The sequence below is a fragment of the Phocoena phocoena genome, chromosome 10 (assembly GCF_963924675.1).
Source record: "Phocoena phocoena chromosome 10, mPhoPho1.1, whole genome shotgun sequence".
Lineage (NCBI taxonomy): Eukaryota > Metazoa > Chordata > Mammalia > Artiodactyla > Phocoenidae > Phocoena > Phocoena phocoena.
Window position 1 is genome coordinate 72,112,355 of NC_089228.1, and position 24,535 is coordinate 72,136,889.

A 24,535-nucleotide genomic window follows, 5' to 3' on the forward strand; every position below is an offset into this window, starting at 1 on the left:
GGTTCGAGCCCTGGTTCGGGAAGATCCCACATGCCACGGAGCAACTAAGCCCATGCACCACAACTACTGAGCCTGCACCCTAGAGCCTGCGAGCCACAACTACTGAGCCCATGTGCCACAACTACTGAAGCCCACGCACCTAGAGCCTGTGCTCCACAACGAGAAGCCACTGCAATGAGAAGCCCACACACTGCAACGAAGAGTAGCCCCCACTCACTGCAACTAGATAAAGCCCGCATGCAGCAACGAAGACCCAACACAGCCAAAAAGAAAATAAAGAAAAATAAATATTGTGGGCCCTAGGTACTGTGCCTACTGGATCCACTGGCCCTGCCGACTCCTACTCCCCTCCAGCCACTGTCCTAACTTTGGCTCCTGTGACAACAAAACCCCTTGTGGAAGATGTTATTTTCCGAAACTGGCACAGCAGTAGGTCTGGTCTCCCATGTTCCTTCCATCAAGGGGAAGAGTCTATTTCTCCCTCTCTTCAAGCTGGATGGGACTTTATGGTACTCAACGAAGAGAATGGGCAGAAGTGACACTATGTGACTTCCGAGACTAGGTCATCAAAGGCGACAGGGTTTGTGGCTGGCTCTCCCTCGGGACTTGCCCGGGGAATGCAGCCACCATATTGTGGGGAAGCCCAGAGCACACGCAGGGCTTCCAGCTGACAGTCAGCCTCAACCACCAGGCTGAGGGAGTCAGTGAACCTGTAGATGCCTCCAGGCCTGGCCTTCCAGCACCCTAGCTGATACCAAATGGAGCAGTCAGTGTTCCCAAACTGCAGATCTGCATGCAAAGTAGATGTTGTCACGAAGCCATGAAGTGTCGGGCATTTTTAAGGTAGCAGTAGATAACTGAACCTGTTTTGCATCCTCTCCATTTCTTATTCTCTCCTCAACTTACTCCAATTGGATACTCATCCCCATCATTCCATGGAGAAGGCTTTACAGTGGTCACCAATGACCTACTTTTCTTACTCAACCTGCCAGCAGATTCAGCACAGCTCACCAAGTGAGTTCTTCCTTCAAACACCTTAGGTTTCAAGGACCCACGTGTCTGATTTCACTCCAATCTCACTGACTGCACATCTCCTTTGCCAGCACCTCCTCCTTTTAAACAAATCTCTTCATGCTTGGGCTTCCCAGGCTTGTCCTCAGTACCATTCTCCCGTCTACTCACATGCTCTCCCCAGAGAGCTCATTCACCCTCAACATTACATACCATTTGTAGATTCCAGATTCATGAGCCCAGCTGTCTACTGGACAGCTCAACTCAGATCACAAACTTAGCAAGGCCAAAGCCAAAGTACTGATTTCCTTCCCAAATCCCTCCTCAACCCTTCTCAACCTCAGTCACGGCATCACCATTTTATCTAGCTGCCTAGGCCAAAAATGAGGAGTCATCCCTGCATCCTTTCTTTCTCTTAGATCTCATTTCAATCTATTAGTAGGTCATTCCATCAGCTCCACCTCCAAACCTATTCTGAATCCAACCACTTCCCATCCCCTCCATTTCTGCAGCTCTGGTCCAGGCCACGTCCTCTCACTGGTCCACTGCAGCAGTCCTAACTGGCCTTCCTGCCCCCACCTTCCCAACACCTCCCTCCTTCCAGTCCACACCCAGCAGCCAGAGGAGTGTGTTCTAAAGCGTAAATCAGATCCTATCACTGTCCTGCTCCAAACCCTCCCATGGCTTCCCAATGAAACTCAGGATAAAATCCACACTCCTTCCCATGGCCGTGACGCACTACAGGATCCTCCTACTTCATCTTCATGTTGCTCTGCCCTATCCACAGACACACCACTCACTGGGCCTTAGCACTGATGGGTCCTGCTGCTTGGAATGCTCTTCCCCAGACCCTCACATGGCTGCCTCCTTCTTGACATTCTCCCCTCCTCAGAGAGGACCTTCCCAACCTCACCTCAAAGAGCTACTGAAGTAGTTCTGACATCATCCTACTTTATTTGCTTCACAGTGCTCGACTGCTTATGAAATGATCTTACTATTATTTTTTCCCCTAGCATGTCGTCCTCACTAGAATCTAAGGTCCTTGAGGAGAGGGACTTCAACAGACACACTGCAGAATTTCCAAAACCTAGAACAGTGCTTGGCACAAACAAGGAATTCTTGGCAGAAACAAGACTTGTTGAGTAACTAAGTGCTTGACACATGGTCAGAGCTGAATTGATGTGTGCTACTCTTAATTTGACAAGACAACAGCTCTTGATTCCTTTGAGAATGCCTGGGTTAGCAGATTTTTTTTCCTGTTTTTTTTTTTGGTTCCTTGGCGGCACTATGCGGCATGCAGGATCTTAGTTCCCCGACCAGGGATGGAACCTGTGCCCCCTGCGGTGGAAGAGCGGAGTCCTAACCACTGGACCACCAGGGAATTCCCTAGCAGATATTTGTCGATGGGAAAAGATAATGGGATTTTAGCACCGGAAGAGGTCTCCAGTGATTTTTCGAACTTGTCCCCATCTCATCACACCTGAAGACAGCATATGCAATCCACTGCTGTGGGCACCTGTGCTCAAGAGACCGTACGAATGAAACAGAACTTGATTTAGCCTCTGGCAGAGGAATCGAAAATTCAATTGGCTTTTCATGTGGGTCAGTTGCCCATGACCTGCCCTTAAATACCGCTGAGCTGTTGAGGTATAAATATATCAGTTTTAAAGAGGATTAGGACCCCACAGAGAACGGTAGCGTGAAGTGAGTAACAATAGTAAGGCTTTAAGGAGGACAGGGTTAGGAATTGAGCAGGGATTTGCAAAGAGGACCCTGGGGATCACAGGCATTCAGCCATAAGCCTCGCTCCAGGGGTAACGAAATGCGTGTGAGCAAACCTGTGTCTGCAGAGCCTGAGACGGGCCTGGCGCAAAGCCCCAGGGTTAACTGTCTCCATGCCAGGGTTCCTATAACCCAATAGGCCCCTCCTTGCTGGAGCTTAAACTCTCCTGTTGCTGCCTCAGACAGTCAGGACCAATGTCAGCCTTGAGACCACAGGGATCGCGCTGTGGGTTATGCTTCTTGCCTTTATTCGTACACATTTACATCTTTTATTCTTTACTTTCCCCCAATCTCTTTACTTCTAAGCCTTAGGGGAAATGAGTAGCACACTTTGCTAATGTGCAAGGGGAAATAAATCTGGATTTTAGGTTTGAATAGTCTGCATTTAATGTGTGGGCATTTGAGTACATCCTAGCCTTTAAAAATTAGGTTCTGAGGCTCTGTCTTCACTAACCTGAACTCAGACAAATCAGTTTCACCTTTTCGTCTCAGTTTCATCTGTCAACTGAAAGTGCAATTGAGTGGGCAAGTCAAACTTAGTTTTCTCTCCTATAAAATGGGGATAATAGTAACTACTTTATTGGGTTGTTATAAAGATTAAATAAGATGATATCTGTAAATGCTTGGTACAATGTATGGTGGTTATCATAATAAGCATGCTACATGTTTTCTCATCTAAATTAAATTTTGCAACCACTGTAAGGTGTTATCCTCACCTTAGAGATACTCTGAAGTCCTTTCCAACTGGTTTTTAAAGAGTACAGCACACAAGCGTCTGCAGTATCATCAAATTTGTTCTGCCATCTGGTAATAGCTGTCAACTGAAAAAAAAAAAGCACAATCTAAAAGTCGAGAGTTATGTTTTATTTAGTGGACAAAACTGAGGGCTTAAGCTCGGGACACAGCATCTCAGATAACTCTGAGAGACTGCTCCGAAGAGGCAAGGGGGAGAGCCAGGATATACAGAGGTTTTTGCAATAAGGACCAGGTATTCGGAACATCAAAAGATTACAATTAAAGAAAGCCAGGTGTCTCGAGTTAAGGAATTCTGCACTTTTCTAAGTATGGGGAGATGCAAGTCTGGACTCACTGAAATCATTCCTTTGATATGCACCTCAGCTATCTGGGGGCAGTATCCTGTGCTTCTCATCCTGAGTCTCCTCAGGGTGCACCATCAGGGTGGCTGTAACGTGACGGCTTGATGGCTGCAACATCCTTTGTTTACTGATATGGCAGGCAATGTTCTTCATTCACACAGCTAGTATTTATTGAATGCCTATTATCTGCCTGGTACTGTGTGAGGTGCTTTACAAGTTACCTAATTCAATACTCCAACCTTCATAAGTTTTATTTCCTACATTTTACTAATGAGTAAACTGAGGCTCTGAGAGGGTTAAACAAACACCTTGCCTGTTTATAGCAGTTAGTGGGTTTGAACTCTTATCTGACTCAGGCCTGTTTTCTCTACTCGGCTACTCATGAATGTTGCAGTAAAGCTAATTTAATAGTGTAAGAAAGGAGGAAGGGCAGCTGACAAACAGAAATGTTACAAAAATAGACTGATTTAAAGTAATTGCTTTATGTATTTACTGTGGCATATCTAAGTGGCCAAAGGACATATAATTCTCTTTGAAAGCATCAAAACTAGGCACTGAACGAGTTTAATCTGTAGAGTCTACCAATAATTTAAAACAGACCTTTACACTATTTTATTTAATATGAAAAGAAACTATACTTCAGATCAGAGAAAATAACAATGAACTCAGGGCTTCACCTCAATAAAAAACCATCTCACTTCCTACCTGCCTTCTGCCATCCTGACATCAGGTCTACTTTTCTCACTACCTCCCGTCACCACCATAAACAGAAAGTTGAGACTTGGGCATTAATTCTAATTTTCAGAACATACATTTTACTCAGGAGACCCAATTAAAAAACAAACAAAAAGACCCTTCTCAGTCTATCAGAATAAAGAAATTACCTAGTTTATATCAAGTAGGCTTCAAATATGCCAAGTACTTATGTCAAGGAAATACCATTAATTTTTGTTGTGTGTGTAGTTTATCTCTGTATTTACCTTAAAGCAAGATTTTAATATATAATTTGAAGTGCTAAATAATCTGGTTTAGAGGCTACTTTAGTCTGAAAACAGCTGGAAGTGGATGTACACCTTTAAAAGAGAGCCACTGGAGGCGAGTATGCAGAAGTCATCCTATTATAATAAAGTGATTGACACTGTCTGTAAAACAAGCACAAAAAAGGATTAGATGCGGGTCTACATTTATTTTTAAAGAATTATTTCTTTCAAAATGAAAATGAGTCACAATGGCTGCTTTGCTAGATACAGTTAATTTTATACTGCTCTTGTTTTATTGACTAGTTCTTAATCCTGAGGCTTATACCTGGGATAAACAGGCTTTAGGCATTTGTGAATGACACACTAGACAACTGAGCTGCAAACAGAATGAGGTCATGGGGCACAAGGCTGTAATTCTTTTCACGTTAATGACAGTAATGTAAGTCTGATACATGAGCAGTGTGCATTCAGAACACTCATACCTGATAGCAGGTCGGGAAAAGAGAACAGGGACTCCAGTTTAAGGGTGGAAAACTGAGAAGTCATAACTACCCCAAAGATATGAAGGAAACCACAAAAGACATGGGCCGGATTCTGCTGTAAAAAGGAAATGTATCACTCCCTTGGGGTTGATACACCAACAACCTCAGCCCACTGTCATCTTGCCTCTTTCAGAGCTTTTTAACTACTATTTAATTTTATGGAAAAGTAGACATCCGCAAACAAAAGGAGTGCTATTCACCAAAAGAAAGAGGTCTTATCAGCATGGAACTTAATAAGGAAAAAGTATTTATTTGTGCCTTGCACAATTTTTGAAAGCTGTTATTGCTATTCAATTTTTGGTATTTACTATAGTGCTGGGTGCAAAGTCAACAAAAGAAAAGCTTATTGAATAAATGAATTACAGGATGAATGAAACGATACAGTAATTTCTCGAGAGCTCAAATTCCATTATAGTGACCCTTCTAGGCGGCCCTGAAAGGGTTCGGGCTACAGAAGAATTCGGCACATGCCACAAATGTGCTTGATCTGCTATAAAGTATATCAATTTTCAAGAATGTAATGCTTACATGAGGTAAAACCTGGAGGTCACCACCCCCAAACTAGCATATGTCAGCCTGCACTGAGGTAAATATCAAAAACTTTAACTGCTCAGTGTTAAATTAACCAAAGTTTCCTTCTAGGTCCCTCAAAGAAAGAAATGCGTGTGAGGAATATTTGAAACACTTTTAGATGAATGAAATGATACAAATCACAATCAGTGCAAACTAATAATTGAACAACAGTGGAATAACAAAACATGAATCTGACCGTTTTGGTACAGAGTGGTCCAAACGGTTTGCTCACATTTGTTAAAATCCGAACTGAAACAATGACATGTATAAAAGAATAGATAAAGTGGTTCCTGCACAATAGCCTGGTGTATCGTAAACTTCCAATCCCTGCTTTCTACTGATCAGGTCGTGCGGCCTCAGGAGAGCAGTCAGGGTGACTTGAAACTGTCTTCACTGGAGACTCCCTCTACTTGACATGCTCACTTCACATCCCAGCACAAGTGGTCACTTTGAGACTTTATGACTTGCTTTCTTCTTCCTCTGGTATTGTTTCCCAGATTGGCTTCTTGATGTGTTCTGGTAACTGTTCTAATTTTGTCTAAAGAGAGAAAAACAAAATTATAATATGATGTGGACTTAACTCTTCAGCCACAAATTGTATTTATTCATTCTGTTCCCTCAAGTCCTCTTGACTTTTTTCTTTTACCCTCTCATCTTGTTGTAGGGCTTTGAAACAGAGAAGAAAACTCGATAGTAGATAAACACTCTCACATCCATAATCTATTTGCTCCTCAGTGATCTCCAGGGACCACCAATCAACGTGGAACCCGTGTCTAGACAACTGCTAAGAGGGAGGGAGGCATCAGAGGTGGCTCCAGGAGGACATGGGCTGCGGGGGCAGCATTCTGTTGGGCTGCGCCCTGCACGGCAGGTGTAGACCCCAACCACTGTGGCAACTCTGCCTCCAGGTCCTCCCCTCCACCCAGTGGGCTGGAATCAGGCAGCAGTGTGATAACACAACAACACACATCTCCCTCCAAAGAGGCAGAAATTCAAGTCATACCTTTGTAACTTCCATGGCAACTCCTTCAGGTAAGTTTCGCTGAATATATTCCAAGTAGACATCTGCTGTACTCCCAGTGAGATGTTCTAACTAAAATTTCAAACGTGAAATTGATTCATGCTATGCTGGTTAAAGCAGAAATTTTGAGAGTTTTTTTTTTGTTTGTTTTTTTTTCTGGTAAAAGCAGTAGAGTCTTTTCTTCATCTGTAAAATCTTACAGAATCCCAATTTAAAAGGAAACAAGTGCAGATCCTCTGGTTGAACTGAATGAGGGGAGCACAGCCACAATGTCCCCTTTCCTCCTAAATGCCTTAAAGCCAGGGCTCCATGGAACCCAGCTGGCAAGCATGGTATCAAAACAGTGTTAAGAGTTTCACAAAACAACTCAAAACAAAAGGAAACAAAAGACTAAATTATAAAATAGAGTTAGTATAAGATTTTGTGTGCTCCATGGCAAGGTGGATACAATTTTGGATTTTTCTTTTTCATTTAAGGGTAGGACTATGTCTTAATATTTGCACTCTCAATGCCTAGTACAGAGCTTGTCATACAGAACATGCACAAGCACGCTGTTTTAGTAACATTTACCAATCATTTACTATGAGATGAAATATTCTAAGTGCTTTAGATAAATATCGCATTTAATCCTCACACTAACTGTATGAAATAGGTACTGTTATTATTTCCAACTTAAAGATGAAGGACTTGAGGCACAGGTCACACAGCTAGTACATGCCAGTACTTGGACCTGGCTGTCCAACTCCAAAGCCCATGCTTTCCCTTAACCACAAGACTGTGCTGACCTGGGAGGCTGCACAAATGAATGATAATTGACGAATGAAAAACCTTAATGCTGCCCATCATGGACATGGAGAGTTCAGTGAGCATGTGAGAATTATTAGAGCTGTGTGAAAACGTAGCTAGAATTTTTGAAATATAAGCAAAATTATTCCAATGATAGCTTACTGTATAAAAATTAGTCAACATAATGTGCACTACTGAGTTAAGGTATGAACTACTCTGAAGGATGGCTTTACTTGAGTTTGATTTTCCTATCATGCTGCTTCTATAAACACAAAAAAACACTTACCTTCTCTACCACTATCCGGCATGGGCTGACTGAAAGGAAGTCTACTGGGCAAGGTTAAAGGAAAGTTATGATGTGCTAGTGTAAAATCTGGGGCATTTCAAAAAAATGCCTGAATGTCTGAAATAAACTCACCTCTAAACATCTGTAAAGTGTTCTCATTTCATACTGAACCCTGTGCTTCTTGAAAATATGCACTGATTTGAGAAGAGTAAATCGCTCTATTTTCCTTGGAGGTTCATGTCTGGAAAATTAATGGGCGAAACAACATACTTAAGCTAAGTGATGTTAGAACCTGAGTCACTGATATCAAAGCATGATTCCACAATTTTGCAGGTCAGGCTCACGCCCAATTATAGGCGTTAACTACCATTTTACAGACTTCCATTTGTCAAGACTGTCATCTCTAACAACTGCTGTCATGAAGCTCCGGCTAAAATAAACCTGCAGACAGCAACAGGAACATCTGCCATCGACCCAAAAACAAGCCTTGGCATGCAAGTGCACACACACCTGCCTCCGGCTTTCACACCCTTGAGGTCTCACACTGACTAAACACATGAACTGTGAGGCGCAGCACCGTGGGCTGGACATGGTTGTAATGTCTGCCATGTATTACAGATACAGTGAAAAGCACAAAACCATGGTCTGTTACGGGAAATGTGTGAGTTCCTTCAGTTTTGCTAGAAGGCAAGACTGGCAAAGCTCCATGTGGGCCTCGTTCAACATCAGAAAGAGCAGCTGACAAAACACAGGAGGGGTTATACTTGACCCTGCAGTGACTTCAAGGCCATACGAAGCTCGCCTTGCTCATGCATGAAAGTATTGGGTGAACGGTGTTTCTTAAGGCAGATTTGAAACAGTGAATATAATAGCAAAGATACCAAATCCAAGAGGCCCGAAAGAATTGCTTGTTCACCTAATCTACCTCCCTGCCCCATGGAGATCCCAGACACGAGGGCTTCTCGGGCCTCCTAAGTCTATGCAGTTTCTAGAGAAAGGATTCCTTCATTTTCCTTGTTCACTCATTCTAGTATTTAAAAATGCTGGTAGACAGGAAGGGATGATCCTGCTTAGAATAATATAACATACCTAATCTCTCCCCATCATGAGTTTTTATCCCATTTGAAGAGCTCAGACCTAGCTGGGACTGGCAGCATTTTCCTGACTGATTGTGTTATAGCAGCTAACAGGTCAGATTAAGAAAGATCATACTTACACTTTAACAGAGATACCAAGCTCTTTAGCAGCAAGCGCCGCAAAATATTCATAACTGTCCAATACAGCCTTATCATGGCCTTTTACCAAAACTGACAGGCGCTTATATAACGTGTCTGGTTCATCAGAAACGGTTATCTGCAATTTTAAAATCAAAAAGAAAAGCTTCAGTCATGGTTCCTCTAATATTTACAACTGGAAAATTTAACGTATTACCCTCACCTGAACAACTTCAGAGTTTACTAATAAGTGGGGAGAAAAATGCTGAGTAACATCTTAACACAGCTTAAATATCTAGATACAACCACATTCAGACTCCACAATGACCCTGAAGAATCAGTTAAAATACAGTTTGAATCAAAAGGATTTTCAAGCAACCTACAAAATCACCAACGGAACCTTCAAGCGTAATAGTTATTAAACCCCAAATATACAACAGGGAAGGATTTGGGGTTCTGTTAATAAAAGTAGCCTGGTCAGAAGAGCTGGATTGAGAATTAAACTCTGCCACTTAAAGCTGAATAACAACGGGCAAGTAATATAATCTCACTGAACTTTAGTTTTCTCACATATAAATAGGACAATACTTGTGCTACAGCTCATGGTATTTCTGTCGGGAACAAATAAGAGAGCATGGATTTAAGTGCTTATAAGTTATAAAACATTGTTAAACAAAGGCGAGCTATTTCTATTCATATTCTTTTTATTAGGTTTGTCCATGTTTCTTTTGCCTGCTCTAACAGAAAAATTACTCATTTCTAACTAAAATGTCATGACACTGACTGTACAAATAACTTCTACCTCTTCCACCCTAATACTTAAAGATCTTAGAAATGATGGGTTTGACATTTCTGACTTTCTTCCAAGACGTGAATTACCTTTACTTCATTCATCCATCAAACCAGTAATTTATATTACTAATCCAATGTTTCAGAGTTAAATTACTTTGCCCTTGAAAAGAGATCTACTTACTAACCAGGAAGCTAGATATCACTCTCAATTACCCCAAATAGGGTTGTTGGAAGAAGAGAATACACTGATATCCTATCTCTTAAGTTGAGGGACGAGAGAAGGGGAATATAGCCCTAAAATGTATAATCACTGGTCTCTACAGGGTTTTAAAGATAATTCTGAATCTGTTACAAATATTAAAAATCAAAAGATTTTGCACAAATATCTGAATTTCATTTAGCTTGGAAAATTCAGACAATCTGACATCACTAGGTCTAATTTCCCACATGGCAACAACTGGCTACAGTAAGTAGCAGCTGTCTTGCTTATAAAGGGTACAGCCTGCCACTGTGCCCACCCTGTTACCGTTCCTTACAGGCCTGGCCTACGCAGGCATCTGAGCTGGAGACCTGGGGTTTATATATGCTATGAAGTGAAAACACTGAACCAGCAGGCCATTAGGTATAACACAATTCCACTTTGGTGCTCGTGGTGTGCACAGATGATTATATGCATACAAAGGTCTAGAAGGATACGTACCAAACTGTTAAAGGGGATTATTTTTGAGGGGTGGGGCTGGAAGCATTTGGAATTTAAAAAACTACAAATTATAGTTTGTAGTTTTAGGATTTAAAAAAACTACAAATAATACAAAAACTGGGTTGATGAGATCACGGCTTTCACTTAAAGGAAACAAGGTTACACAGCTGCTCCTGGATTTTCTCTACTTGTGATAATGCTCTCTCTCACAATAAAGCACTGTTCACTGTTCAATAAAGACGAAGCCTACCACCACGACCAAAAAATTCCATAATATAATACCAAGTGTTCAGCATCATTAATTATGACAACGCTGTACACTATGCTGAGCTAAAAGCAAAAGACTACTCATCCCCACGGTCGTTTGGGGTAAATACTTTATTCGATTAGCTCTTACCTTAATAGCCTGAAAGCGACCATGAGCACTCAGGGACATCAGTGAATACTTTCCTCAGGTGCACTGTGCACCTGCCAGTATTCCAGAATAAATTTTTTTATTCATTAAGTGTTTGGGAAACAGCCCCAAATGAAATAATGAGGAAAATTTATTGCTAATGTAGCTTCTTATGCCAAGAAATAGGGAGTGCATACCGTAGGCTTGGTCAAATCCTTGGGAACATCAACGTGTAGGTTTGAAAACTGTACCCACTTCATATTGGTGCTGCTATGTGCAGAAACAAAGAGAAACCTAAGTAAAACAGCACAAGTGCCCATTTTCTTATTCAATTTAGCACATCCAATTATATACTTACAGAAGAAGGCCACCATTTTTGGCTGTACTGCTCCTAGAAATGCATACAGAAAAATTCCTCGAACCCTTAAAAACAGGGGGATGTGTGTTAGAATTAACATCAATTCCCAAACCATTCATAGTTTCCATTAAAACCCAAAAGATGCAGGATGCTTCAAATAACAGGCTATCTCATTATTTTAGATGAAGATATTGGGGTAACTAAATTGCCAAGTTAGATTTCATTTAAAAAAAAGAGGACAGTGGTAGAGTTGATAATCAGAAAGGACTCTCAAAATACTAGATATAATATTTTTTAAAGCTCAGGAGCAAGAACTTTTTTTTTTTTTTAATTAATTTATTTATTTTTGGCTGCATTGGGTCTTTGTTGCTGCACACTGGCTTTCTCTAGTTGCGGCAAGCGAGGGCTACTCTTCGTTGCGGTGGCGGGCTTCTCATTGTGGTGGCTCCTCCTGTTGCGGAGCATGGGCTCTAGGCATGCGGACTCAGTAGTTGTGGCTCGCGGGCTCTAGAGCGCAGGCTCAGTAGTTGTGGCACATGGGCTTAGTTGCTCCGCGGCATGTGGGATCTTCCCAGACCAGGGCTCGAACTCGTGTCCCCTGCACTGGCAGGCAGATTCTTAACCACTGCACCACCAAGGAAGCCCAGGAACAAGAACTTTTTTAAAAAAACAATTCTCACATTAACAGCTATGAATTAAATATGCAGACATCAAGGAAGAAAACACGTGACTTCATTTTCCCATTTTTTTAACAGATTAAATATATTTCAACATAATACTTCTTTAACTTAAATATTTTCAAGCATTAAAAAAAAGCGTCTTTATAATTTAATTTATGGAGCTGGAATAAGAATTCTAAAGTACCCTTCTTTGAAGCTTTCATACACCTTTTCCAGCATATTTATTTCTTGGCTTAGGTGAGACAACTAGCTTATAAACATCTAATTTTATAAGTAAGTTGAAACACCCATCTTATATACCACTACTGTGCCTCATACTGCAACAATACAGCGTTTCCAAATCCTTACTGTCAGCTCCCCCTGGTGGAACAAAATTTCTAGTTGTAGGAAACCTATGGTACTGTATGTAATACACATTTGCCACCCGTTTTTTCTTAAGCTTTCCCAAGATTTAAAAGTGTAAACTGAGAAACTGGAAGCTCAACAGGATCCTGAAAAATACTTTAAAGATGAGAATAACGGTTTAGTACAAATGAAACTTAATTAGAACAACAGAGGGTCACCTATGTTTAAAAAAAAAAAACTATTCTTAGTTAATTATCCTTCTACTCTTCATCCAAGATGGAAGCAAATCAAAACTTTCACAGTCTCTCTTGGATCAAGGGAGAAAAGCAAAAAGAAGAAAGGAAATCAAGCACAATACAAGGTAGTAAGAGGTATGTGCCATTTTCCACACATAATCACAGAGGAAATTCCCTCCCCACATTTATACCCCTAAGCCCTCGATCCAGTTGTGTAGAAGGCCCACAGGTCTAAGGAATATGACACTTACCAGGCATCTTCTCCCAGTATAAACCCCCTGCTTTTAAAAAGTTGGAGTCTAAAGTGCTACTACACCCACAAACTAACCTTAGGAAGTTCTTAAGCTTTCCTTTCTTTTTTTGCTTTCTTTTTTTTGAGGGGGTGGGGCCTGTTCTGGGTAAGTGCATCTTAAAATAGTTCAAAATTTCAACCACTAACAGCGCCTGATTTAATAATGGTGGTTCTCAAAGTGTGGTCTAAGGACTTCTGAGGGGCTCCTGAGACACCTTCAGAAGGGGCCCGGGAGACTAAACTTATTTTCATAATAACAGTAAGATGTAATTTGCAACTTTCCCACTCTATTCTCTCACCAGTGTACAGTGAAGTTTTCCAGAGGCTGCAGGACGTGTGATATAAAAACAGCTTGCAGAAGCAGCTATGAGAACCAAACTGTCTTCTATTAAGCCAGACATTAAAAAGATTTGCAAAAACGTAAAATATTGCTACACTTCTCTCTCAATTTGTTTGGGAAAATATGGTTGTTTCCCATAAAAACGTTAATTATGTTAACATGTAATGAGTTTATTAGTGTTATTTTTAAGTGAACAAGCACTTTTAAGATTCTCCGTTGTATTTTCTAATAAGCTAAAAATTGATAGCTAAACCCCACAAAAACCAAAGCTCTTCGGAGTCCTCAACCATTTTTAGAGTGTAAAGAAAGGGGTGCTGAGGCCAAATAACTTAAGAACCGCCGCTTAAAGTTTTGCTTTTTCTCCAAAGAACCGAGCAGAGGATATCTAACCCACTCCTCTGACTTCAGCGATTCTCATCTAAATCTCAGAAACCCGGGTATCCGTAAAGTATCTCAATCTGGTTCCGTGGGAAGCGTCTAAAATCTCGTGCCACCTAATTTTCGCGAGGTCAACCTTCTTGACTTCTCTGAGCCTCAGTTTATTTCGCAAACGTGAAAGGCAGGGCCTGGAACATTCGCTGTTCAATATCCTTTCCAGCCCTGACAGTCTACGATTTTTCTAGTTCCTGTCTTTGCCCTGACTCGTTAACTTACGTTTTATCCTATGAGAGAATTAGAAATAAAATCTGCCCTTTTCTCGCCACCTTCCTGCAAACAGCGGGCCGTGCGGAATAAATATCGCGGAAAGCTCCAGATGTTAAGAATGACAGGTAGCAGCCAGACGTAATGGTAACTGTCCTTGGGCCAGTTACCCAAGGACCGCCTAGTCCCCCCCACAGCGCGTCCCCCCAGCGCACCTCATACCTGCCAGAGACGCCGTCCAACGGGCCCAAACGCCGTCCGCGCCGCCATCTTGCCGATTCCGCTTCCCCGGATCGCTTCCGGGGTCACAGAGGAGTCCTCCGACCATAGAGTTCTGCAAAAGGAGAGAGTGTACCCTTGTGTTCCGGCACCGGAACAACCATAGAGACGCGATTCCACGCGCTCCGAGGGTGGGACTGTGAATGTAGCCGGCTTCCTTCCGGTCGCAACCTGACCTGTACGCTGTCTTGCAATAGTTTCACCTCGTATCTAGTTACCGAGTGCTGTGAGCGCTTTCTTTTTCAAATCGTGTTTGTCCTTTGCGGTTCCTGTTTTGTTGGATGCAAGCACAACAAACACATGCTTGGAAAAAATATGAGTAATATATTGACACTGGTTATCTCTGAGTAGTGGATGAATGATGTTTTTTCCTATTATAACGGAGCAAAAGGCTTGTGTGCCTGTGGCTCGCAGAAAGCAAAACTGACAGCGGGAGTTCGTATCCGAGTAAGGATTTATTACAGGGCGCCAAGCAAGGGAGTAGGAGACAAGCCTCAGATCCACTCCAACTTGGTATTTGAGTTAGGGGCTTTTTGGTTTTTAAAGGAGAAGATCAAAGAGACTGGAATTAATCACCGTGTGACATTTCTGAATTGTAGTTTGGGGAGTCACAGTGTCTCAGTTTTACGATTCCCTGGCCAGGTGGTCCATGACTCGGGATCTGTTACCTCATCTTGCCCTGGAGAAACAACCTGAGTTTGTACTTTAATAGTGATAGCTGTAACAGCAATAGCCTTGGCAGGCTGCCCGGTGTCCTTTTCAGAATCAGGCTCCCTCTGTCAATTGTGACATTCAGAGTTGGCGGTCTCTCTTAGCCAGTGGAGTTTTCCTATAGCTCTCCAACTCTGTTGCTGCTTTTGAAGCATCAGTCTCTCCTCTGGGATGGCTCCTCAGCCTGCCTCTGCCCCCTTGAGCAGCCTTATCTGGGTGACGGTTCTGCAGCTGCCAGTGACGGTGACCTTAACAGCTTGCAAACAACTTTTCCCTATGTCACCTAATCTGATCCTCACAAGAAGACGTGTATCTTGTCCTAATTTAATAGGTGAGGATACTGAGGCTCAGAGTTGAAATGACTCATTCAAAGTCATATGGGTGAGTTAGTTACAGCCGAACCAATAACCATCTTCAAAATCCTAGTTCAGTGACTTTTCCACCCCTGCAGCACCCCTGGTGCTGACTTTGTAATAAGGTCCAGTTCTACTAAGTAGAACTCTTAGTAGTCTCTTTTGGATGTGAGGCATAGAGGTCCCCATTTCCCCACGCTCCTGCAAGAAAAGGAGTTTATTTTTTATTTTTAAAGACATGTATGGCCTGAACTGCTCCTGCAATTGGAAAAGTGGGCTCAAAGCAGCCTTAGGGACTGGATGCCCTCTCCACCCCTAAGACCAAACATGGTCTCTTTATTGATGGGCTTTCTCTGCTTACAAATAGTTGGTGCTCCCTCAGAATTCTGCGTGCTGCCTTTGGCTCACCAAGTTTCTCCATTCATACTCTCAAATGTGGGAGTTGGATTTGGTCCCCTCATTTTCCGGGGCTAAATCATGTCATGTGTCATCAAATGGACTATGGGCCTAATAGCTTGGGGTCAGGTGCTGGCCCTGGTCCAATTAGCTGGGGGTAAGGTGGGAGTCATTGTGAGGGGCAAACTCGGGTTTTGCCACCAGTGGGGCTGTGGACAGAGCCCTTTGGTATGGTGTGTGGGCATGGACAGTGTGGAGGTTTTTTTTGACATGTAAACATTCTTAGTTTATTAGCCTGGACAGTGTTCTAAAGCTTGGCCAGTCCATTATGGGTCTTTTCCCTACGAACTAAGCCTTCAAACCTCTGAACTAGTGTAAATGAGCAGGAGATCAAGTTGATGCAAGTCCACCTTGCTTTATATCCAGGAAAAATAAAAGTGTGTGCATCAAACATTTCTAAGTTATATCATACTTTGATTGCACCGGTTGTTCTGTTTTTTTGTTTTTTGCGGTACGCGGGCCTCTCACCATTGTGGCCTCTCCCGCTGCGGAGCAGAGGCTCTGGACGCGCGGGCTCAGCGGCCATGGCTCACGGGGCCCAGCCGCTCCGCGGCGTGTGGGATCCTCCCGGATCAGGGCACGAATCCGTGTCCCCTGCATCGGCAGGCGGACTCTCAACCACTGCGCCACCAGGGAAGCCCCCAGTTGTTCTGTTTTAAAAGACAGATCTTCTCACTTGATTGTGATGATTTCATGGTTATACACTTATCTCCAAACTCATCAAGTTGTATACAATAAATATGTATCAATCATACCTTAATAAAGTGGTTGGGGGAAAAAAAAAAGAAATAGCAAGACTGCCAAAAATAAAATTACATAAGCAGAGGAAGTAATCGAAGTAATGACCCCAAACAGCCCAAAGAGAGATCCATGTTGTACGTTAAGGATATGTGTGCTGGAATGCAAATTTGGAAGCATGTATGGCTGCTTGGCCTTTACGACTCAAACAGAAACATTAAACACTTCCCTTGCGGGGGTGTGTGGGAGGAGGACAGCTCTTTTCAAAAGATTCTCTCTCATATAAAGAAATAATCAGCCCTTTGGCTCTTTTATACAGGGATATCTGAGACCCAAAGATCACTATGGTTCACTTAGGAATATATTATTCAATTTCTTAACATGCCTTCCTAATTATGTTTTGTTTATACCAACATTAAAAGTCAGCCTCAGTCCACAGCTGGCTGGCTGTGGCTGAGGAAGGTAGACTGGGAGTCTGTGGAATTCAGAATTGACTTTAGGTAAAGTCAAAAGAGGTTTTATTTACACACACACACACACACACACACACGGATAAGCATACCTGGACGATTAGAGAGATAATTAACAAATAGTTGCTGAGCACCTGTTATAAGTTGCTGTGAATATGTGGGTGATGGTGAGATGGTTCAGTAATAATAACAAGGCATGACCTTTGCTCTTCCCAGTGATGGAACTGGATCTGTTCCCAGGCCCCTATATGTATTAAATTAAATTTATATGTATTAAATTAAATTCCTTGGCAGGCAGGCAGGAATGATGTCACAGTCATCTTTAGCTACTCAACTGCCCTGTGTATAATACAGCGTGGAATAGTGCCTGGTACGTGAGTAATGAATGAGACTAAGACAGTAGGAGAAAAGTCTTCAGATTGGACACCTGAGGCCCTGGAAGCAGAATTTAAATTTCCAACACTGGCTAAATGTAATGTTTGTAAAGGAAGAGCTATTTTCTTTGGCACATGACTAACACTGCCCAAATTAAAAGTATAAAACCCCAAAAGAACAAAGAAGATCAAGGTCTTGAACAGGTATGCCCTACTTAAATCAAATTCTGTATGAAATCCAGAATTTCAGATTTCTCCTGAACTTTGCTGTTGACCATTAAAAAGTAAACACACTTTGTAGAATTTGGAAATCCAGATTAGCAATGCCTATAAACCAGGGTGGGGCTTCCCTGGTGGCGCAGTGGTTGAGAGTCCTCCTGCCGATGCAGGGGACACGGGTTCGTGCCCGGTCCGGGAAGATCCCACATGCCACGGAGCGGCTGGGCCCATGAGCCATGGCCACTGAGCCTGTGCTCTGCAACGGGAGAGGCCACAACAGTGAGAGGCCCGCGTACCGCAAAACAAAAAAACAAACAAAAAAATCCAGCGTGGACTGGATTTTGTTGGTGGTTCCCTGTGAGATAACCTGTGTGTAATACTGAGCTCCCCCAAACTGCATTGTGAGTAGTACGGGTTAGAGGCCATCAACCCTTCAAGTGGCTCATCCACAGCTTGAGAAGCAGAAATATTCATCTTGGCCTCCAGGGTAGAGGTGAGGGCATTTATATGAGCATTAAATCTGATTAGCATGGGCTTCCCTGGTGGCGCAGTGGTTAAGAATCTGCCTGCCAATTCAGGGGACACAGGTTCGAGCCCTGGACGGGGAAGATCCCACATGCCACGGGGCAACTAAGCCTGTGTGCCACGACTACTGAGCCTGAGCTCTAGAGCCCGTGTGCCACAACTACTGAAGCCCTCGTGCCACAACTACTGAAGCCCGTGCACCTAGAGCCTGTGCTCTGCAACAAGAGAAGCCGCCGCAATGAGAAGCCCGTGCAACGCAACGAAGAGTAGCCCCCTCCTCGCCACAACTAGAGAAAGCCCGCGCACAGCAATGAAGACCCAATGCAGCCAAAAATAAATAAATAAATATATAAAAAATCTAATCAGCAGCCCTCTAAACCTGTCTCCAGAAACAAACTAATGGTAAATTAGCACTGAGAAGTCATTTCAGCAGCTAGAAAGAAGGAATGTTTAAGCCAAATGAAACTCAAAAAGATAACATTTTATTTTCAGAGCAGCTAATGCAATATTGAATCAGGTTTTCACAAATAAATATGACAGTGTCTACTTGGTTACATCTCTGTTTGACGAATGCCTATCTGTAAGAACTGTAATAAATTTCTGAGGAGGTTAATGACCGGAACCTTTTAAGTAAAATTCTCCTGGCTTGCTTCTGAAAAAAAAGTATTGTGGCAATTAAAATAAAATGCTCATCGCTCGGGGAAAACCAGTCTAGAATGCCCCAGTTGTTTTTGTTTTTAAGGAATGAACCTTTTGAGGACAAGTCTATAAAGCATCTTTATTTATTTGTTACATATGATGTTTAAATATAACTTTGCTTTCAAGCTTCAAACTTATTTTTAAACCCCTGGGAAAATAAGACTTTTGGTTCGCCTTAACAAAAACTGACCTAGGAAGAAACACTTTTAGCAAAATGTATTATAAAATTCACTAGAAAATACTGTCCTCTTTTTGCCAAAATGTTACATAAAATCCTTATTAAAAATACACACGTTACAAAAGAAAAAAGTATGAATATGCTATACATAGTGCTTTTGCTATGGACCAAGGGACCTGCATTCTGGGGAAAATACAGTGAAGCACATTAGATATTATGATGTCAACTTAAAATAGTGCAAACCAGAATAAATTACATCCTAAAATGGGAAGGCATGCAAGTCATTTCCTACGAATAGAACACAATGAAGCCAGAACAGGAAGCAATCACAACCACTATTTAAAAATGTTTTCCTTTTTATTACATTAATTTTTTTCAAAAATACTTTTCTTTACAATAGAACTCCTAGAAAATATTTACAACCTTCCTCTAATAAAATAGAACAGCAGTTAAATATATTTGAAAATAAGATGGGTTTTTCCATAAAATATATCTTTTAACTTTTTATATACAAGCTTTCTCAAAGAGGTCTAAATTCACTAATGAAAAACTATCTGATAGTAAACAGTAACTGTGTTGAAGACAAACCATTGGGAAGAAAATTTCTTTAGGGTGGGGAGAGATGGGGCGCTGAGGAGCTAAAACACAACACATACATGCAGGCAGAATCACTTCAGGAAAAAAATAAGTGCAATATTTTACTATGAATTCAATTCTTTAAGTTGATATTGTGAAGAAAAATACTAATTCAGGAAAGTGAACTGTCTCATCAAGGAGGAGTTCTTTGGTTATTTCAAGTCAAAAATGCAAATGCTATACTGCATGGAAAATCAAAATTAAATTGTGCATTATATTTTTGCCTTGGCAACTCAGTTTATTTTAATGTTTTAAACTGGAACAGCCGGGCAAGTCTCCAAACAGAATGAGTACATTTGCTTTATAAACATTTTTCCGGGTGTTTTCTCCTTTGCTAGATAAGCTTTCATAGACCCAAGAGCAGAACCATTCCAGAATCCCTCTCAGACACCCACAAGTGGAGGGAAGTAGTCACTGGGACAGATGGGATCAGCCGATATTACAGTTGGAATGGTTCTGGAATAGCTCTGCCACAAAGCTGATGCCCTCCCCAGGCAGTTCTGAACTCAGAACATAGAATAATTTGTCAGAAATGGCAGCAAATGAAAGACTTTTTTTTCCCCCTAAAAAAAGATAAAGGAAATCTTCAAGACCTCTTTTTCTGAAAACCGAATGGTGGCAATGAAAAGAACCTTTGTATTGATCTTCTGTCCATGGCTTTCCTGAGATTCAGAGGACACTGCCTGCGTGGGGCTGCTGTGGGTCTTCAGTGTGTGCTAGAAGCTTTTGCTGAGACAACTTAAAGATGCTCCAGTCCTATCCTCATGCTTCCGCTGACATCCTCTTTAACATCAAACTATTACAGTGCCAGCAAAGTGCCCTGGTAGGACTGCCACACCTGCAGGAGCTGGGGCGTCAGAAGCGTCAGCTCTGTGCCGGGGCTGCATCCCAGCCTGAAGGCGCGCGCACTCATTTGCCCTGATGGAGGCCATGGAGGAGTCTGACTCAGCTCAAAAGCCTGAGCTCGATGCCATTTTTGAAGGATTACAGGTTTATTACCTTCAAGTACAAACAGCAACCCTGCCGGCAGGGACAGGAGGAGACAGAGCAGGGGTATGTAGCTTGGAGAATTCTAGAAGGGCTTTGGTAAATGACTTTAATGAATTCATTCATTGTTTGAATGTAAACACTGTAGCTGAAGTGGTATCTGAAACCATTTTTGTTGGCCTTTAATGCTATTTCCCTTGTATTTGCCATCAGATTTGTTAGACAACCCTTTTCCTCAGAGTTAGCGTCAAGGTAAACTTCGGTCCAGCACAGGCGAATGACAGCAGAATCCTAGTGAATGAGGTTTCACGGTACTTCCAAGTGGCACAGCGTAATTTCAGAACTCCACTGACCATTAACAGTGTGGCAAAAAAGAATCAGCTCTTCTGAGCTAGTTTTTGGGCCTCTTGGCATTCCAGGGACTTTAATCTGTGCTCTTCCACCATCCTCCCTGAAAACAGCCCTGGCAACTTAATAGTTGGGGTGATTTTCCTCCAGACGGATTTCTAGTCGGCTCAGGCCAACTGGAAAAGAAGCATGTGAAATTTGGAAGATCTGAGTTCTTGGAAATCCAAGGGATCCTGCTAACCCATGAATTGGAGTCAACCGGTCTTCACGGAACTGGGAAGAGGACGCACTTGCTCCAGGAATCACCTTCTTAGTAAATCACGGCCAGGGAGGAAAAGCCTGAAATGACACAGCACTCAGTTTTCAGAAACAGGCCGAGTGACAGGCAGGGCAGGGAGAAAAATGACTTTCACGTTTGGTCAACTCTTCAAATGACGTGTGTGCTAGAAGAAAGCTGTGGAACACAGGGCGGCCTTTGCTCACTGGAAAGCTACTTCCTAGTATGGTCTCCTGGCAAAGACGCCAAGTTCACTGCAAACTGCGGAATGAGGTCAGCATAAAAATGACTCTTGGTGGGAAAGGATGGCCCACGACCCCAGCACAAAGAAAGAAGCCTGCTTTACACACACACACACACACACACACACACACACACACACACAGAGACTCTCACTCACTCACTCACGCAAGCTTTGGGATAAAAGGTTACCAGGATGGTTGGCATCTGAAAGCAAAAGAACATGAACGTCAGGTTCATTCCCAACCAGGAATGAATTCATGGGAATGTAGCCCAGATGAAACACATCTTAAAGTAGGATTGTGCCAATTATTTATTCCCCCCCCAACCTCCCACAAAACAATTGTTTTTAAATAAAAGGAAAAAACCCCGATTTTTTTCTAAACCTGAAAAAAACGACCACTTTTTAAACAGGTAGTTTAAAATGGTTACAAAACAAGCAGGCAGTTCAGCTTTCCTGATGAATGAGGATGGAGACCGTGGGTTTTCGCCGTCTCCAAGCGACACACAGGGCTTTAGAGTTCCGTGTCACCCTGAAGCAAAACTGAATCTTGATCATCCAAGAGGAGACCGGTGTCCACGACCTCGGCCTCTTCCATGACGCCTCCTAACTGCTGGACGACGTCGTCGTCGAGGATGTCCACATCCTTGATGGGTTTGATCAGACTCAGCTGGTCCAGGGGCAGCAGCCCCGGCGGCCCCACCGGCCCCGTAGTCCTCTCAATCGTGGCTGCCATTTCGGCCGCAAAAGCCGCCTTCTGGGCTTTCTGCCTCTGCTGTTCCTCCTGCTGCCTGTGAGTTTTCATGTGTGCATTTCGGCTTTTGATCTTGAAGAAGACTCTATAAAAATGAAGAAAAAGAAGCATGTAAAATTCAGAAGATCTGAGTTCTTGGAAATCCAAGGGATCCTACAGGCAACAGCAGGTGCATGGTCTGCTGTCTGGTTTGGGGTGGCTCTGACAGAGTTCCCATCTCCTTAGCTCCCAAGACCTCCTCCCCTGGTGACCTGTGACCTCTCTTCTCTCCAAGCGTTCCAAGGAAAGGGGATGGGGACAGGAACACATTTACGGTGTGTTGGGCTTTCTCTCTGTGACAGCGGAGGATGAATCCTCAAAGCTTTCCTGTCCATCTATGGCCTGGGGCACAAGCATTTCTTTCCTCCTTATCTTCCCCGTGTCTCTCTCCAACACTGACCAAGCCTTCTCGACCAACCTGAGAATCCCCAAATCATGCTGCCAAGCTCTGTTGGTTCCCAACATAAAACAACCCATCCTTTGCCTCTGGCCTCCTGTCCCCGTCATTCCCGTCAAAATTCTAGAGGGTCTGCCTGCACACATGTACAGCGCCTCTTTCCTCCACACTCTCCAACTGGACTGTCATCTCCTCCACTTCAGTCCAAGTGCTTGAGTTCGCTAGTGACCGTGTGGCCAAATCCAACAGCCCCTCTTCTGTCTTCGTTGTACTGGACTTCTGAGCTGTACTGACCATTCCTCTTCGCCCAAGATCCCGTCTCGTTTTGGCCATCATATATCATAGTTCCCTCCTGCTTGCTTTAGAATGAAATAGTGGTTCTCAGCTAGGGGGGATTCTGCCTCCACAGGGAATATCTGGCAACGTCTGGAGACATTTTTGATGGTCGCAGCTGGGTGGTGGTCGTGGTACTTCTGGCATCGGGTGGGTAGATGCCAGGGATGTTGCTGAATACCCTACAATACAGAGGGCAGACCCTCTTCCCCAAATAAGGAATCATCAGACCCAAAATATCAGTGCCAAGGCTGAGAAATCCTGGGAAAAGGGGTCTGCCAACTATGGTCACTGGGCCAAATCCTGCCCACTGCCTGCTTTTTTTTTTTTTTGCGGTACGCGGGCCTCTCACTGTTGTGGCCTCTCCCGTTGCGAAGTACAGGCTCCGGACGCGCAGGCTCAACGGCCATGGCTCACGGGCCCAACCGCTCCGTGGCATGTGGGATCTTCCCGCACCGGGGCACGAACCCGTGTCCCCTGCATCGGCAGGCGGACTCTCAACCACTGCGCCACCAGGGAAGCCCCCACTGCCTGCTTTTGTAAATAAAGTTTTACCAGAACGCAGCCACGTTTATTTGTTTATGTATCATCCATGGATGCTTTTGCACTAACATGGCACATCTGAGTAGTTGTGACAGAGACAGAATGACCTGCAAAGCCTAAAATATTTCTTTTTTTTAAAGTTGAGAATTATGTGTTTTTTTTGTTGTTGTTGTTGTTGTTTTGGCTGCGTTGGGCCTTCGTTGCTGCACGTGGGCTTTCTCTAGTTGTGGCGAGCGGGTTCTACTCTTCGATGCGGTGAGCAGGCTTCTCATTGCAATGGCTTCTCTTGTTGTGGCTGGCGGGCTCTAGAGTGCAGGCTCAGTAGTTGTGGCGCACGGACTTAGTTGCTCTGCGGCATGTGGGATCTTCCCAGACCAGGGAACGAATCTGTGTCCCCTGCATTGGCAGGCAGATTCTTAACCACTGTGCTGCCAGGGAAACCCAGCCTAAAATATTTCTATCTGGACCTTTTTCAGAGCAAGTTTGTCCAGATGTGAGACGGCCTGTTTTTAGAGAGGGAGGGTGGCATAAATATTTATTCCTGAGCTCATAAAGGGGAAAAAAAAACCCCTGATTTCTAAGACCCCTGTCTTAGAACAGAGTTGATGAATCACCACTGGACATATTGGAAACTGTCTAACGTAATGAACATAATTTCACCAGCTAAAAAAAGGATTCTGCAAACACGTGCCTGATGTTACTCCTCATCTGGAAAACCATACAAAATATTTCTGCCATAAAAATCTTAACTGGAGTTATGGTAGAAAAAGGTCCCAAGCAACATAAAAACAAGACAAGAAAAATATTTAATGGACGTCACTGAAAGACAACCAGAGCTCGAAATACTTATTTCTGGTTGTTAAAATGTCCTTTATCGCCACCTAGTGGAATAAGGAGTTGTCGCCTG

General features: G+C 43.1%; 2 protein-coding genes across 5 annotated transcripts in view; both read right to left on the minus strand.

Moving 5' to 3' along the window:
• Nucleotides 1-6,154: 6,154 nt before the first annotated feature.
• Nucleotides 6,155-14,347, minus strand: MRPS10 (mitochondrial ribosomal protein S10). Its single transcript, XM_065886162.1, has 7 exons — nt 14,294-14,347; nt 11,537-11,601; nt 11,376-11,448; nt 9,295-9,431; nt 8,211-8,319; nt 6,989-7,078; nt 6,155-6,523 (listed from the first exon to the last, which is right to left on the minus strand). The coding sequence occupies exons 1-7, from the start codon at nt 14,339-14,341 to the stop codon at nt 6,443-6,445; spliced, it is 603 nt and encodes a 200-aa protein (XP_065742234.1). The 5' UTR covers nt 14,342-14,347; the 3' UTR covers nt 6,155-6,442.
• A 7,729-nt stretch (nt 14,348-22,076) lies between these two features.
• TRERF1 (transcriptional regulating factor 1) overlaps nt 22,077-24,535 on the minus strand; it is a 37,940-nt gene continuing 35,481 nt past the window's right edge. For all 4 annotated transcript variants that reach the window (XM_065885640.1, XM_065885639.1, XM_065885638.1 and 1 more), the window contains one exon: nt 22,077-22,401. In XM_065885640.1, the coding sequence (XP_065741712.1) occupies nt 22,077-22,401 (325 nt within the window). The remainder of the gene's footprint in view (nt 22,402-24,535) is intronic.